Genomic DNA, 16,694 nt, shown 5'->3' on the forward strand with positions numbered 1-16,694 from the left:
GCTATAAACTAAAACCGTAATGTCATCATTGCCATTTAGGATCTTCTGAGACATTTGGACCATACTGTTTGTTTTTTCCTTATCATTGATTTAGTATAAAACTGTAAATTTCCTTTCCCTTGTTTTATTTCTGCATTTACATGCAAAACTTACAAACTTACACTTTAACCCACAACTAGGCTACATGTTGGTGTTTAACATTTTCTTTGTCCCCCACAATGATTTAGCATATTTATAATTGGTCACAATGCACAATTATTATTTTTTTAAACAGGACAGTCTTGCTTAAAACGTGTGAAACATTTACTTTGACCAAAAGTTTATTCATTTGATTTAATCTGCAAAGTTTATTTGATCCAATATGACAAGCTTTAGTTTAAGCTAAAATATAATTGTGTCAGCATATTTTTTTGTTATTACAAACCTAAAATAGTAAAGAAATGTTTTTGAGATTTATGACTTTAGTCCCCAAAAGCTTAATAGATAAAATGTCAAGAGAACATTTCTGCATAGGTAACTAAACTGTAGATGCTATAAAAAATCTGATTCTGATTTTTTTGGATTTTCTTTACTAACAGAACAGTTAGTTAAAATGTGTTATAGTTGCATATACATTTATATTATTATAAATTGTGAAACATGTATAAAGAATAAGTAATAATTGAATACAATCTATCAACAATTGATCCCACTCTCCCCTCGTTCATTAATCACACAGGCAGCCCAACAACGTAATGAAAGTGCGGGTGTGGCTACAGGTTCCTCCCACCTGTTGTGCAGGAGTGATGCTGAGAGTCCCCTCATGGGATACAGGCAATACAGGATCCAAACAACAGCCTCTGGATGTGTACAAGAAACATCGTATTCCTTTTAAAGTCTTATGAAGAGCAATTTACCAACATTATACAATGACTGCAAATCATGTACGAAAGCGTCGAAAAGGAGGCTCAGCAAAAAGATAACGGTAAGAAATATCTATCGCAATACACCTGTCGCGGGCCTACGGTATTTCTGAGTGCTTGCGTCGTTACCAAACGATCGTTTTCAACTTGTGCTTTGTTTCTTTACTCTAGACGCATTAATACAAAACAATCGTTTGCATAACGTGGAAGATGCAACTCCAAACTGGAGCTGTTATAAACTGATTATTGATCCAGCTCTGACCAATGAACCTCAAAAACTCTACCGCTTTGATGGGCAACACTTTAGCGCACCGGTGAGTAAACCTCTTTACATAACAATCGCAATATATTTGTATGAATATTATTTTCGCTTATAAACGAGCTTCAGATGTAATGTTTAGATGTTGTATTGTCATGCTCTATAGTATTCTGCATTGATAAAATTATATACAGTATATAGCCTACTGAATTATTTTCTAATGGTAGCATCCTGGATGTTTCCCTGTGGATGTTGTACGAGATCCCAGAGTTATTCGCTTTTGGATTAAATTCAAAGAAGTAGATTTCCCTGTTCCCAAACTCAAGGTCAGTACCAGTTGTATCATCACATAAACAACTGATTTAACATTTTGCATTTGTATTACAGTAATGGAAAAATACTTTACAATAGAATACAAATATAAAATACTTTAGTAAATATTGTAAACTGTAGTAGTTTTTTTTTTAACTTTTACTATAGTAAATGCTACATTATACTATACTTTAGTCTATCAAAGTTTACAATGGATTTATACTGTAAATACTGTATATTGTCGTATTTTGTTTATATGGGTTTTATTTTCATATAAACTTAACTCTCATGTTATGTTAGGATTCCAGGGATTCAATATCCGAAAAAACTGCAAATGGCAATGAAAAAATAAATTCTTTGGTCTAAAGAAATTTCTTTAGTGTTCTTTTGGTTCCCATCCACCAGATAACAAAAAAACCTAAAACATTACCATTACAGACTCACAGAGACCAGTATGGTTTCCCTTAAAACCAGTACAATTTCCATATAACCAATAAATCCCTTAGAATTTCTGTAATTTCCAGTCTGATGTTATTTTGGGATTGCAGAGACCCACTATGTAATTCAGAAATATTTTATTTTCTTATAAATTATTTTAATGTATCTCTCTGACCTACTAATTTTATTAAATACATTTAAAGCCTATTATTAAGATTTTGCTTATCCATTGTCATTGAATCAGAGAAAGGACAACAGTGAGGTCATTGACAACATAATTATTAAAGTTTTATATTCTCCTTTTACATTTTTATTTCACAATTCTGTTTTCAATAATTATCTTTTTTTTTAGGTTGATGAGTATTATGTTGGCCCACCAAAAGAGTTGACATTTGCAAGGCTCAATGACAACATAAGAGATGGTTTCCTGTCGGACATGTGTAAACAATTTGGAGAAGTTCAGGATTTGAAAGTTTTGTACAATCCAAGGAATAAGAAGCATCTGGGAATAGCAAAGGTTATTTTTGAATCTGTAAAAGCAGCAAATAACGCAATAAAAAACCTCCATAACACTACGGTGATGGGAAATAACATTCACGTGGAGTTGGACCCCAAAGGTAAAAACATTTTTTTCCTGCTTCATTTCCCATTTATTATCAAATGTAGTTTTAATGTACTTGCATTCATTGTATTTTGTTGGGCGTTTTCCATATTTCACACGTAAAATCTGTTATATAAAAATGCATGTAATCTCTTATATCCTTTGATTGGTTGTAGGCATAAAGAGAAAGCGATACTTCCAAATGCTTGCTAGTGGTTTATATACTCCCTTTACTCTCCCTGTTGGAGATGAGTCCTGGGGTCCCCAGTCACCATCCTCAATCACAGACACCTTCACTGTAAGTACATACAGCAAACAGTTCATCTTTGTAATTTGATTGTTATTAAAGGAGACTTTTGCTCTAACAATTGTTTCCTTTTGCCCAGTTTTCCAATTGTAGACTTTTATCTCTATCAATCTTTCAGGAGTGTGAACCGCTGAAGAAGCTGTCCTATGCCTTCTCATCTTCATCATCATCCTCAATATTCAATGGTTCCCCCTCGCTGGATTGTTCTACTCCTTTATCCATGGACACAGCCTACTCCAGTATGCATCAAGACACACCCAGTAGCTTCTGGCAGACCCCTCAATACCAAGATACCCCTTGCACCCCTTCTCTAACCAATAGTAGACCAGGCACTCCATCTCAGTGTGAGCGAACCCAAAACGAGGTTTTACAGATAACCGCCAATGCCCCTGCTGGTCAACAGTCCATTACAAACTTTTTACAGCTACACCCTGGCCTACTTCAGGCCGTCTCAGATAAGCCTAGCATTATACAAGGTGCTGTGCAAAACTTTTGGATGCAAACTCTCTCTCAAAATGGCTGCTTGCCAAATAAACAAAGAACTCCAGGAAACAATTCCTACCTTATCAGCACCCACATTCATAGAGGACACCGGGGCAGACCTCTTGGGAGTAAATACCAAAACGCATACAATCGTAGACCAGAGCACCACTATATACATAGACCCGCGTATAGAGGATCTCAAAATCGACCTTCAGCCAAGCAAATGTATTTCAGAAAATTTCAGGAATATTCAACCACGCAATCTCATTCGGATAAGCTCCAATCCCTCACACACTATACACGTGATAAGAACAAACCTGATGTCTGTTTAGGGCAAAACTTTGCCGTGTCAGTGAGGGGTCACAGTGTTTCTGGAGATCCACCATCAAAATCACTGCCTTTAAATTCCATTGGAGTAGATGTTCATGATGTTCTTCCAGATATGCAAAGTCAGACACCTTCCCAAGTGTCTTGTAAGACAACCCAAGAGGTGGACCAAAATCATTGTGAAAATGGTTTACCACAAGATCAAAACACCTCCCTTGAAAGTACACAGGACCAGTCAGACCCTAAAGTGCAGTGTCTTCCTGAGTCTCCCACTCCAGATGCACAGCCTGATAGCCTGGACTCTCGCATCCAGATGCTTCTTAGTGCTGGAAGTCCACTTTTGCCCATCCTGAATCAAGAGTGTTCAGACTCAGACCAAGATACAGACTCTGTCTTTCATCCCCAATCCTCCCCAAAAGCTCCCATCTCCTTCCATCCTCCATCTGCTGATGTTGTCCCAATCCGTGACCAAACCTCTTCAAATGCTCTTATTCCTGGTTCACATTTACAAGACAGTTTTCTTGAATCTGGCATTGAGGATATGAGTCCTACTCCACTTCCAAGCTTAACAGAGGAGACGCATGAACATCAGTCAACTAAGAGGTCCATGTCCTCCAGAATGAATGTAAGTGTAGCTGGGATTTGAATATCTGAATTTTGAATATCTAAAATTTTGGAATAACATAAGGGTGAGTAAATAATAATGACAATAATGATGAAGAATAGGACAGAAATTTTGTATAAAATATCTATCTAAAATGTAAATTTTAAAATAATATTATAATATATATTTGAATAATGTTTTTATGATTATAGCTCACCTTGAGAATATAAATATGAAATTCATTCCTAGGTTAAACAAACCCCAAGTGAAGAAGATAAACCATCTAGTATACCAGTGATCTGCAGCAACAGAGACTGTATACCTCCATCTGTTCCTCAAATCCTCCCACCTCCAATGCTTATACCACCACCTCCACACTTCCCATCCTTTCCTACTTCGAATATACCCACAAATCTGGGACCACCTCCTCCAAGACCTCTTTTGTTACCTAGGTTCCCTTCATCCAAGAACCAGCAAGCTTGTAGGCCCCCAAACTGGAAGAGTCCGATACCTCTTCCCATACCTACTAGAATAACACAAGGGCAAGTATCATTTTCACCTTCTTTCCCCCCTCCACCAGGATGCCCTCCAACTTTTAATTACATAACTCATGGCCCGCCTTACACTGGGTGTTCATCTACCATGTTGAGGTACAGACCTCCTTGGCCCCCTCTCCCAATGCCCAGATTCAACCCATCGGTACCCCCACCAGGATATGTCCCTTTGAAAGAATTTCTCCATAAGGCTACAGTAGATGGAGTTCTGGCTGTGGTAGCTTCAGAGCTGCGGGCTATTGTAAAGAAAGACATACATCCCCGGATGATCGAGATTTTGGCCTTTAAAGCATTTGATCAGTGGTGGGATGACAAGGAACAGGAAGCTAAGGTGGGATTTCTTTTCTCTATCATTGGTTTGTGTAAGATACAAACAGAAAATACAGGAACACAAAATTAAAAACAAAACAATTTTCAGAACAAAATGTCTTCTTCAGGCATCAGTCAGTATTCAGTTTGAACTCTCTTGGCACAAAACACATCTTGAGATTTTTTGAATCTTTTTGAATTAGGATTTAATTTCATTTAGGTTTAAGAGATCCTGCAGTTTGCTATTGCTCAAGTGGAATGGGAGTTTACCCTACTTGACACTTCAGCTTATACTTTTATATGTTTTTTAATACTACATACACATTTCCTGTATTTTCTGGTTGTATTCTAATAGACTGATATATAATTATATATGGTCACTATACAATTGCAAAAACAACAAATCTAATGGTAGCATGGTGGCTTAAGACTTTTGCACAGTACATGGCTCCAGACTTGCCACCAAAATTTGAGAGTGTGCAACTGAATTTTACATCCAGTCGCACATGTGCAACCACTAAATTTGACCTTTTTTTGTGATGTGACACTGAATTTGAAACAGCACATTGTACTTTCTGCATCTATCATTAAAGTATTTATTAGTAATACAGTGGAAATTAGTAGAAATGTGAATATTTGGTTAGCATGTTGATTTACGGTGTGTGCCCCTAAATTTTCTGGTTGCGCACCAAAAATTTTCAGTTGGGGGCCACTGTGCTCCTAGTGAAAAAAGTTAGTCTGGAGCCCTGCAGTATATACACTGCAAAAAATGTTTTTCAAGAAAATTTTTTTTTAGTATATTTGTCATGTTTTCAGTACAAATATCGTAAAATTCTTGAATTAAGAGGCTTATTCTTGATGAGCAAAATGACCCAATAAAATAAGTTTAGTTTTTAGACCAAAAATATCAAATCTAAGTGATTTTGTGCATAAAACAAGCAAAAAAATCTGCCAATGGGGCAAAGAGAGCATATTAGTAACTCTAAAGTACATATTAGTACCAAATGTATACAGTACATATCTGTACCTATATTGGGACAGCAGTGAAAGCAGGGGTACATTTATATTTTTTAAATGTTCTAGTGTATTTGAGTGTATTTTTTATACAATCATATGAAGATTAATCAGAGATTGTTGTTGCACTGTATTGTTTTATGCCTCCAGGTATCTGCCCCACCTGTTAAATCCGGGGGAAATAAAGATATAATGCCTAAAGGGACAGTGCAATGCCTGAAAATGGGGTCTGCAGGGTGTGAAGGCACCGTACTGAGCACAGGAAAAATACTAGGCCTCCCCGGTGCCATTAAACTCCCTTCCTTTAAGGTACAAGCATTGCAGTAGCTCATCACTTTAGCTCCTTTGTACTTAAAAATTAGCACTGGGTTGTCATTTACTAACTTTTCCATCTATTATTTCTAATGATTTGATTTTTGTATGTTTGATATTGATTTGTATTTATCCTCAGTTAAAGAGAAAGAATCAGCCTGGTCAGAGCTCCACTGAGGTCAAAAGGATCTGTCCTTCACCAACCCCTGAGCAGTCTGATAATGAAGGTCAGCTTCAAATTACTCGTTATATATACTCGTTGCATTCGATTTAATTAGATCTGTCATGTTTGAAAAAAATGAACAATGTTTATTTCTCAAAGAGCCAAAGGAGAAAACAGCCCTGGAGAATAATGTAAAGATGACTGAAAAGGCCAGTGAAGACTCGCTGGTAAATCGCAGACATTCCAGACCTCTGCAGTTAGAAAGTGATGAGGAGGAGGAGGAAGAGGAGGCAAATTCTGAGAAAGTCGAGGACCAGAAATCTGAGGAAGATCAGATGCTTGGTCAGGTATCGTTTAACTTAGAAATCCAAATTTAATGATGTACTGATCTTCAGATAATATTTTCCCTTTGTGAATGGATACAGGTGTCATAGTTTCAATTTTTTTCAGGAGAGTGCTATGAAGAAAGTTGATGAATTAAATAAAGATAAGGAGGACGGTCTCACGAGAGAAGATGAAGATTACTCCGATACAGGTTTATCTTATGATTGCCGTTGTTTGAAATAAAGTTCCATTTCCACATTTATGTTGGGTGAAGAATTCATTACACTCAATTTTATTCTTCAGATGTTATCAGCAACCCAAGTTTAGGTTCTTCTGCATCTCAAAGCCAAGGATACGACTCCTTAGTGTCTCCAATGACTGTCTTAGACTCTCCATCCGTTAATGGCTCCTCAGATTCCTCCAGATGTGATTCATCAGATGACAGAAGTGAGGACTTCTCAGACTCGCTGTCTTCAGAGGAGGAAGATCAGCTGGATGGTGAAAATCAAGTTAACAACAACAACAACAACAACAACAGTATGGTAGAAGTGATATGGATTTCATCAGACGAGGATGATGATCACAACGGGGAGATGATGGACACTTCTGTTCACTCGCCTTGGGAAGAAGATCTAGAACCCCCTGTGACTCCATCTGCTCCGGTTTCTGTTGAAAGTGATGTAGACTACACATGGCTGGGTTAGCTCATTTACTTTAGTGCTAAATCATTCCACTTGCTCAGAGCGTAACACATTCATATTCTTCCACTAGGGGTCACTGTATAGACAAAATTAATATTTATTTACTCTAACACAAATTGTTGTATTGATCTTTCAGATTTGGGTTCAAGAACAGCAGAAGATCCAGAGGAGGAACTGAGTGTACGGGTGTACATGCAAGGTCTAAAGTTACCTGACCCTCTCAAATACACCATGCAGGACCCAGTAAAACACTGTTTGACAGATAGACTTAAGCTGCCAGATCCGGTGATATTTTTCTCAGACCATGAGCCCGAGCTGCCACATCCACCATCTCCTTCATTCAGAGGATTGTTAGGTAAGAGTGTCAGGTTTTGACAATAATGTGCACAGAAACGACAAATCAATTTGTTCATTTGCAGGCATGATATTTTTGTTACACTGATATTGTACTAGATATTAAAAAGAAGTGTGATGTCACATATAAAAAATATTTGTGACCCTGTCTGTAGAACCTAGGCTAAAGTCTAATAATGAGATTTGGAGCATCAAAGTTTGATTTCACTCATTAATTTCAATCTTTGACATGACCTTACTCAGTCAATACTAAAATTTTAAGGTTATATTTTCACAAAACGTTCTTAACATTAGGATGATTTTATAGAATCAGTAGACTAAATCACAAAAAAATGCCTTTAGCTTAGTTTTCACAGCCTATATGGTAGTGTTGTAGTTCTCAAGACCGGTCTCGGTGTCAAGACCACTTTTTAAAGGTCTTGGTCTTGTCTTGGAATTGACCGCATCTTTACTCTGCCTCGTCTCGGTCTCAGACAAAGAGCACTCAGAATTTTATTTCAAGACCGGTCAAGACCACAACTGATGGCACACTGCAAAAAATGATTTTCAAGAAAAAAACTACCCAAGAAAAAAGTCTAGTTTTTAGACCAAAAATATCAAATTTAAGTGATTTTGTGCATAAAACGAGCAAAAAAAATCTGCCAATGGGGTAAGCAAATTTTTCTTGAATTTTCCTTGAATTTAGTGTTTAAGAAAAAGGCTCAAGATTTTTTTCTTATACCCCATAGGCAGATTTTTGGCTTGTTTTATCCACAAAATCACTTAAATTTGATATTTTTGGTCTAAAAACTAGACTTTTTTTCTTGGGTAGTTTTTCTCATCAAGAAAAGCTTAATTTAAGAATTTTAAGATATTTTTACTGAAAACAAGACAAAAATACTAAGAATTTTTTTTCTTGAAAATCATTTTTTGCAGTGCACATCACAAATTTATTTTTTATCATTCATTTTATGCAGTTTATTCAGGTTTGGCATGTGATGTTGGCATTGTTTAAGCATTGTTTAAGTTTCTCCCAATGCCAGTTTTTCTAATTTTATAACTAAAAACACCTGCATTGTGTTAAGTGGATGGCAAGCAATGGAAAGACAGTTCAGATTAAATGGTTAATGCAGTGACTTGCAATGGTCTTGGTCTTGACTTGGTCTCGGCCTGTCTTGGTCTTGGTCTTGACTTGGTCTCGACCCTTTAAAGTCTTGGTCTTGTCTTGGTCTCGGCCAGTCTTGGTCTTGGTCATGATTTGGTCTCGGTTTAAGTGGCCTTGACTACAACACTACTATATAGACTATAGTAAAAAAGTCATTAGTGGTTCTTAAACTTAAAACCTTCCAAAACTTAATATTTGAATTAAACAAAGCATATTAAATAATATAATGTAGTGCTGTTGGTTAGTAGCCTTATTTTTCTGAGATTTAATTACACAGAATTTATGATAAATTCATTTATTTTATTAAATGTCATAAAACCGGGGCCCCCCTGGCACCATCTCAGGGCCCCCCAAGGGGCCACGGCCCACAGTTTGAGAACCACTGATCTAGATGATTATATAGTATTTTCATAAAATCTAATCTTAACATGCTTTCAGATGATTTGGAGACACATTATACTACAGATTCTGAGGACCAGGCAGTTGTTACAGAAACGATGGAAGATTCCGAGAATCTCCGACCCATCACGCCCACTGGCTCTTTGCCCGAAAGTGACCCTGAAATGGAGCTTGGACGTAGACTTTCATCTCCTGCTGTAGAGGTGGTTGAGCTCCCACACACACCTGGTGGATGTCTGGATATGGAAGAGGGTGAGGAGGATCTGGTTTTACCTCCTGGTCCACCTACTACTTTACCTCCTCCTCCATCTCCAACAGGTGCGCAGGAACTGGCATGCTCACCTGTTTATGAGTGTCCCCCTCTCTCTTCATCATATCCGGTGTATGAAGAAACACCAAAAACCCCTGGCAGGATGAACAGTCCAGCCCATGTTTCTGACTCAGAGGGGATAACATTGTCTTTCTCTAACACATCTCCACATGCTGAGTACGGGATCCCTAGGACTCCAGGGAGAGATATGTCCCCACCTGCTATAAACTTTGGTGATATGTGGGCAGATCAGCACCGGTCCAGCTCGCGATCTGTCCAGACATGCACCGTTGAACACCGTCCTCGCAACCCAAATCATCGAATCGCTACTCCTGGTCATTCTAATCATAATACATCTTCATTTCAAACAACACGTTTGGACACAGCACGCTTAAAAAGGCGACGAGAGCAGATCAAAATGAAAAGACGGATGATTGAGTTACAGCGCAATAGACAGTTTAGAACTACAAAATCGTCTCTGAATCAGGTTTTGAGGCCTTCAAATCATTTATCTGACATCAGGACTGGACATATGCTACCAGAGGCTCAGAGACTGAAGGATAATCTTAACCAGAGGCTGTTAGAGAAACAAAGACCGCAGGAGTCATCGAACCAATGGAGAACGTGGAGAGAATCGAGTCAGCAGTCCTCTACGCATCACCTGATGTTTTCTCCTCGCTCGAAGAGAAGAGAGAAGTTGCTCCTGCATGCTGTCTGGACTAAGGGAGTGAATGAAGAGGAGATCAAACATCTGAAGGCCACCTATGAGAGTCTTCTGCTGAAGGATAATGACCGTGATTGGCTGAGCAGTACACGTTGGATCCCACATCCTCATATCCTTTAAGGCTCACATAACATACGCTGTTTCTGCTCATCTCATTAATCTTAAATACATACTGTATAAGGGCTGTTTTCTGGACAGGGATTAGAGTAGTCCTACACTAAAATAAATGTAAGAGGTGTCCAAACTTAAAACAACTTATCTTAAAATACATCAGTGCCCTTTGTTTTCTCTCAAAATGCACACAAGTAATGTTTTTAGTAAGGCATGTGTGTTAAAACTAGTTATATTTCCTAATTAAACTAAGACCTAGTCCTGGTTTAAGCTAATCCCTGTCCGAGAAACCACCCCATAGAGTATTATTACATCCTTACATTCTTATCATTACATTACATACATATCTCCGAAGAGTCTTTATTTTTATCAGATTTATAAAAGAAAGATCCGCTCTAGCGATTGTTTCTGGAAAAGCATGAAATCTGAGAGGCATCTAGTGCCTGTTCGCGTCGTTTACATTATATGCACTTACGCGCCGATTGCCAACAAAACACAGACATTTAGCGCAGTTTTACGTACCGCCTCCAACTCATGGCCTGGTTGGGACTGAGCCATTTCAACGAAATCCAGCGTTTAACAAACACACCCGCAAAACTCCGCTACTACCCCAGATGAACAAACTATATCCATTGTTTCCATAAGGCTGGCTTATTCGGAAAGCTGACGTGTGGGCGTGCTTTCTAGGGGAAGTGCCCATAAAAGGAATATTGGGATGGGGTCACGGATATGTAACAAGTACCCATGTTCGAATAAACATTTCAAAAGTTGTAAAGAGGAAGTGTAAGATTGGCCTGGAAATACTCTGTGACACGTTAGTAAGTCAGAATGCATGAAATAGCATTACAAAAACCTTTAACAAACTGGTGTTTGCTGGTGTAGGAAGCTGTTTTTGCTGGTGTAGCAAGCTGGTCTAGCTGTGTTTTGGTCACATTTTAAGCTGGTCTAGCTGGACTTAGCTGGTCATGCTGGAATACCAGCTGGCCCACCAGCATGACCAGCTTTGTCAGGCTGGGAGGACCAACGTAAACCACCTTAAACCAGCTAAAACCAGCTACCAGCTTATGCTGGTTTTAGCTGGATTTTTCAGTAGGGAATACTTTGAATAATTCACAAAAAGTGAAGAGGTTAAATGCAAAAGACACTAACTGCCACCTTTGTCAAAAATCTGCTTAATCCCGGTCTCGGGCCATTCAGAAATACCACTTTGTTGGTAGAATCCAACATCACATAGATTTTTTAGCAAAGTCCTCTAAGTGCAAAGTGGTTGATTGACGCCGCACATATGTCGCATTGCAAGAGTTCTTCCCAGTTAAAGGAGATTTACCGTATATCTTAGAACCTTAACATAGGAGATGGATAAAAAAAATGCTAATTTACAAGAAAACGTCAGACGCACTTAGAGAATTTTGCATCTGAGCTCTTCAAGTTTCTTGTAGCTCATTTAGTAGAGCAGCCCCACAGCATGGGTTTGATCCCAAGGGAACACACATAAATAAAGTTTACCTTGAATGTACTGTAAGTTGCTCTGATAAAAGCGTCCACCTAATGCATAAATATAATGTTAATGCAAAATAACATTATGCCCACCCCAACCGCAAAGCAGTCTACCTTAATGATTTTGTTGCTCACCGAGCAACACATTGTTTAATTTCTTGTTCCTTGACTTTGCTTCACCAACCAGCACTCCTAATGACTGGGCAAGAAGATGGCAGGATGGGGTTCGAATTCACCTGACGGGTTGTGCACGCAGTGAAGGTTATTACTTCATTAGCAAGAGGGATAAGCTGAGATATCTCTGCAATGCACACTCATCTTCAGAGGACTTTACTGTAGACAATCAGGTGGGAGCTTTCAAAAGATTCATAGACTGAATATTTGTTTTTTAAGTTCAATCAATTGAACAGCTGTACAGTTGTACTTCTGACAAACTTGAAATGCTGGAAACTAGCATGAGATGAAGACCCACTTATATTAGTAAAAAAGACACTTAAAGGTGTAATGTAGGGTCTAGTCTACATCTAGTGGTGAGATTGCGAATTGCAACCAACCTCAATTTCTAAATGCAATGAGAAGCTACGGTAGCTGCCACAGTACAAACATGTCGTCGTCTAATGCTGTGTTTACACCAGCCACGGTAGAGCCGTCAAATGCGAAGTAAGTTATAATACACATTTTACTTTTGAGTCACATGATGTTTATTGACCCGCGCCATTTATTTTCCCCAATAGCCGTGTTCTTCATTGCGCAGCTCGCGAATTTGTGGCTCGCATGGCAGTAAATAATACAGTGATCATACAGGCATGCGCTTTTTCTGTCTTTTCTGCTCCGGACGCTAACTTTGTTAGAAAACCATACCTATTAGATCAAGATGCATGTCGATAAGCGAGTTCAATCGCATGCAGCGCTTGCACAGAGCGATCGTCATATGACATCAAAGTACCGTGAGATCACTGCTTGTTAGGCTTTCGAATTGCTCTCACGGCACAGTAATGTCACTTGCCAACCGTTCTGTGCAGCGCCGCATGAAATTACGAGAAAGGTGGCCCCCTGGTGGTATGGGGGGCACTGCATAAGCATATTATAAGAATGCTTAGCATTAAAATCCTGTTTTTGTCATTAAGGGAAATCATATTGTCTCACACTGCAAAAAATGATTTTCAAGAAAAAAAATTCTTATTGTCTTGTTTTCAGTAAAAATATCTAAAAATTCTTAAATTAAGATGCTTTTTCTTCATGAGCAAAATGGCCCAAGAAAATAAGTCTAGTTTTAGGGGATTTTGTGCAAATCTGCCAATGGGGTAAGCAAGACCTGACTGGTAAATGATAAAGAATGATTTGCCCTTGTATTTATTGCATTGCAACAGATTGACAGATTGATAAGCAGACATGCTATTTATGACTGGATGTGACTTTTGATACTTTGCGGTAAAGGCGGCTCTCCTATTGACCCTGGCCTATCAGTGTGGCTCTCATGAAAAAATAGTGAAGACCACTGCCCTACAGTAAGGTTACCGAATGCAAACTGGTAACTCTCTCCATAAATGCACAATCACATCAGTCATCTTGCAAACAGACAAACGCAGAGCACTTGCCCCTCCCACAAGAAGCGGATTTTGTCTCTGATGCACGTCAAATACTTGCATTCAAAATTTTCAAGCGGCAAACTAGGCGCGGTTTTTGCGGATTTTGGTGTAAACGCAGCATTAGACAACATCAGCGAAATTTAAATGTAAAGTTACTTCAAAAGTAATGAACTGGATTGAATGCTGTTCTATGCAGGGAAAGAGCGTGGCTGTTCAGATTCCACCTTCCAGATCAGGATCAGAACTCAGGGCTGAGCAGCGCCGCCTGTTGTCCTCCTTCAGTTGCGACAGTGACCTTCTCAAGTTCAACCAACTAAAGGTGAGGCAACCAGCATAACCCAACATGTGAGAAAAACCAATAGACTTTTTTAAAAGGTACTCTGTCTGTAACCATTGCTTCAACCACATTAAATATTTTCATTATTTAAAAAAACCAGACATCTTGTAAGGCAAATAAAACGAGCACATAATGCCACCTGCTGTGCATGTGTATTATTATCATTCATCTTCCTGTTTGACAGCTTAGTTTAGTGACACATTTACATCTGACAGAAAACACGATTACCTCGCAATAGCATTAAAAGAATAGGTTTGGACTATAACGAATGGCGGCCTCCTAGTAACATAACAAGTCTATATAGGCTTTATAAAGTTTTTTTTAATAGAATCGTTTTCCTTTTAGTATTTACTCCCTCTCATGTTGTTTCAAACTCGTTGTGTTATCTTTTTCTGTGAAACAAATATATGTTTTCCCTCTATGCAGTTCCGTAAGAAGAGGCTGCGTTTTGGCAAAAGTCGTATACATGACTGGGGCCTGTTTGCAGAGGAACCAATAGTTGCAGATGAAATGATCATCGAATATGTAGGCCAAAGCATTCGACAGGTAATATTCACACACACCATTACAGTAAAGAAAAAAAATGGCATCTGAAATTTGAGCTCTTACTGTTTTTATATTTCCGAGTCTGAGATTTAATGCTATAATGTACTTGCATGTGCTGTCACAAAGTGAGATATTTACAAAAACAGATGAGGGGGAATGCAAATGTTACTATATTTTAAATCCTTTCCTTAGGTAATAGCAGACATGCGTGAAAGTCGCTATGAAAAAGAGGGCATCGGAAGCAGCTATATGTTTCGGGTCGACCAGGATACTATCATTGATGCAACCAAGTGTGGTAACCTGGCAAGGTTCATCAATCACAGCTGCAATGTATGTTAAAACTTTTTCAAAAGAAATAGTTTGTTTGTTAAGTCCGTGTCAAAGTGTTAAAGGCTTTACTTTTCTGTACGCAATGGCGGCCGGTGACTCCTTTTTTCGAGGGCGCTCGATGCGAAGTTCGTCATAACATTTATGTAGTCCGTCATGTGTGTGGTTTGTAATTTCAAAATATGTATCCTATGTGCATTACGTGTTTTGTCAAAATAAGTGCCCGCTGCAGATGCGTCCAAAGGGTTTATGATAAAAGAGACGCTTGCGTTTGCCAGATACTCGCATAATCTCATGTGTAATCAGAGTTTACTGTTAAGTTAGTGTCTTGCGTGTATTTTGTGAAGGTGAGCGTCTCTTTTCTCTTAATGGTTTTGACGCGTCACGCGTGTGCAGCAGGCACTTATTTTGACTAAACACGTAATGCACATGGTTCACATGATGGAACCAACACATATTTTGAAAACAAGAGCAACACACATTACACTCCGAAAACATATTTTGAATTTGCGCCCCTCGGATAAGCAGTCATGAGCCGACACTGCTGTAGCTCAACACTAAGGTCATGGGTTTAACTCCAACTTAATGCATAAAGCTTCACTTAGTTGTTAATTTGAAAAAAGAGTGTCTGCCAAATGCATGAATGTAATGAATTCTTTGAACATTCTGTGCTTACTGGTTCTGTTTTATTTCTTTCATAGCCAAACTGCTATGCAAAGGTGATCACAGTAGAAGCTCAAAAGAAGATAGTCATTTACTCCCGGCAACCCATTGGTGTAAATGAAGAGATCACTTATGACTACAAATTTCCTATCGAGGATGAGAAGATCCCCTGCCTCTGTGGTGCAGAAAACTGTAGAGGAACCCTAAACTAGATATGGACTCATCTCACTGACTTAAAGTATTAAAAAAAACAAGATTTGTAAACAGACTCTTATATTTTTAACAAATCCATCTTGAGTATGTTAGGAATTTTGGATTTATTATTACTCAATGATATGACTATAGGCTCAAATTTAAACCTTAATGTTTAGATTCGGCAATGATATGTCTCAAACAGGCTTTTCCATGCATATTAATGATGTCCTAGTTCAATTTTATCATCATGCTTATTATTGGAAGGTTTGGGTTAAAGAATTTCCTTTTTAGGGGTTTTATTGTGAATTCTATATTAAATACATATATATATTTTTGCAACAAAGTGTTATTTTCTGTCTACCAGGTATTTATTAAAGGGACTGTAAGTAGAATTTTAAGCGTTTTATTAATCAAAATCAATGTCTTTATTCATAATTATGTCCTTGTTGGTGTCAAATGACCTCTGCCAGTGATCTGACTTTTCTTTGTAAGCTTAAAATTTCTCCTCTTTACTTACATTGAACGGGTAAGTCCAAGGAGGCATCCATATCATGCCGCAATACTGATAAACTATAATAGCAGAGAGGGACAAAAAGCACTAGCCTACCAACGTGTTTCCACAACGCGTTTTCATTCAGAACACGTGAACCAGCTGCAACGGACAAGAAGATCAGCGATTACATAACGGCTACGTAGTTGCAACACGCATTTGGAAAGGGGAGGCGCTAGAGAGCACTATTCGTTTGAATGCAAATTACAATTCCACCACTAGATGGGGGTAAATCCTACTTATTGCCCCTTTAAAAGCTATGTACAGGGGTCCCACACATTGGTTAACTTTAAATTCCAGGACATTTCAAAGACTTTCCAAGTCCAATACCCTCAAAC

The 16,694-nt window shown here is 38.4% G+C and overlaps 1 protein-coding gene across 1 annotated transcript; it reads left to right on the plus strand.

Annotated features, from left to right (window-relative positions):
• The first annotated feature begins 693 nt into the window (after positions 1 to 693).
• On the plus strand, positions 694 to 16,190 carry setd1bb (SET domain containing 1B, histone lysine methyltransferase b). Its single transcript, XM_055169207.2, has 19 exons — positions 694 to 964; positions 1,074 to 1,216; positions 1,389 to 1,487; positions 2,264 to 2,528; positions 2,689 to 2,810; positions 2,938 to 4,254; positions 4,483 to 5,118; positions 6,261 to 6,419; positions 6,562 to 6,649; positions 6,745 to 6,932; positions 7,036 to 7,120; positions 7,213 to 7,608; positions 7,747 to 7,965; positions 9,547 to 10,650; positions 12,330 to 12,496; positions 13,935 to 14,057; positions 14,502 to 14,621; positions 14,814 to 14,951; positions 15,650 to 16,190. Exons 1-19 carry the CDS (start codon positions 922 to 924, stop codon positions 15,821 to 15,823), a joined length of 5,586 nt encoding a protein of 1,861 aa, XP_055025182.2. The 5' UTR covers positions 694 to 921; the 3' UTR covers positions 15,824 to 16,190.
• The last annotated feature ends 504 nt before the right edge of the window (positions 16,191 to 16,694 follow it).

The sequence above is a fragment of the Misgurnus anguillicaudatus genome, chromosome 5 (genome assembly GCF_027580225.2).
Source record: "Misgurnus anguillicaudatus chromosome 5, ASM2758022v2, whole genome shotgun sequence".
NCBI lineage: Eukaryota > Metazoa > Chordata > Actinopteri > Cypriniformes > Cobitidae > Misgurnus > Misgurnus anguillicaudatus.

Excerpts from the sequence above, each read along its gene's own strand:
- setd1bb (XM_055169207.2), top strand. The coding sequence starts at position 922 with ATGTACGAAAGCGTCGAAAAGGAGGCTCAGCAAAAAGATAACG. Across the intron at positions 1,217-1,388 it reads GGCAACACTTTAGCGCACCG|CATCCTGGATGTTTCCCTGT; the intron begins GTGAGTAAACCT and ends TTCTAATGGTAG. Across the intron at positions 6,933-7,035 it reads AAGATCAGATGCTTGGTCAG|GAGAGTGCTATGAAGAAAGT; the intron begins GTATCGTTTAAC and ends AATTTTTTTCAG.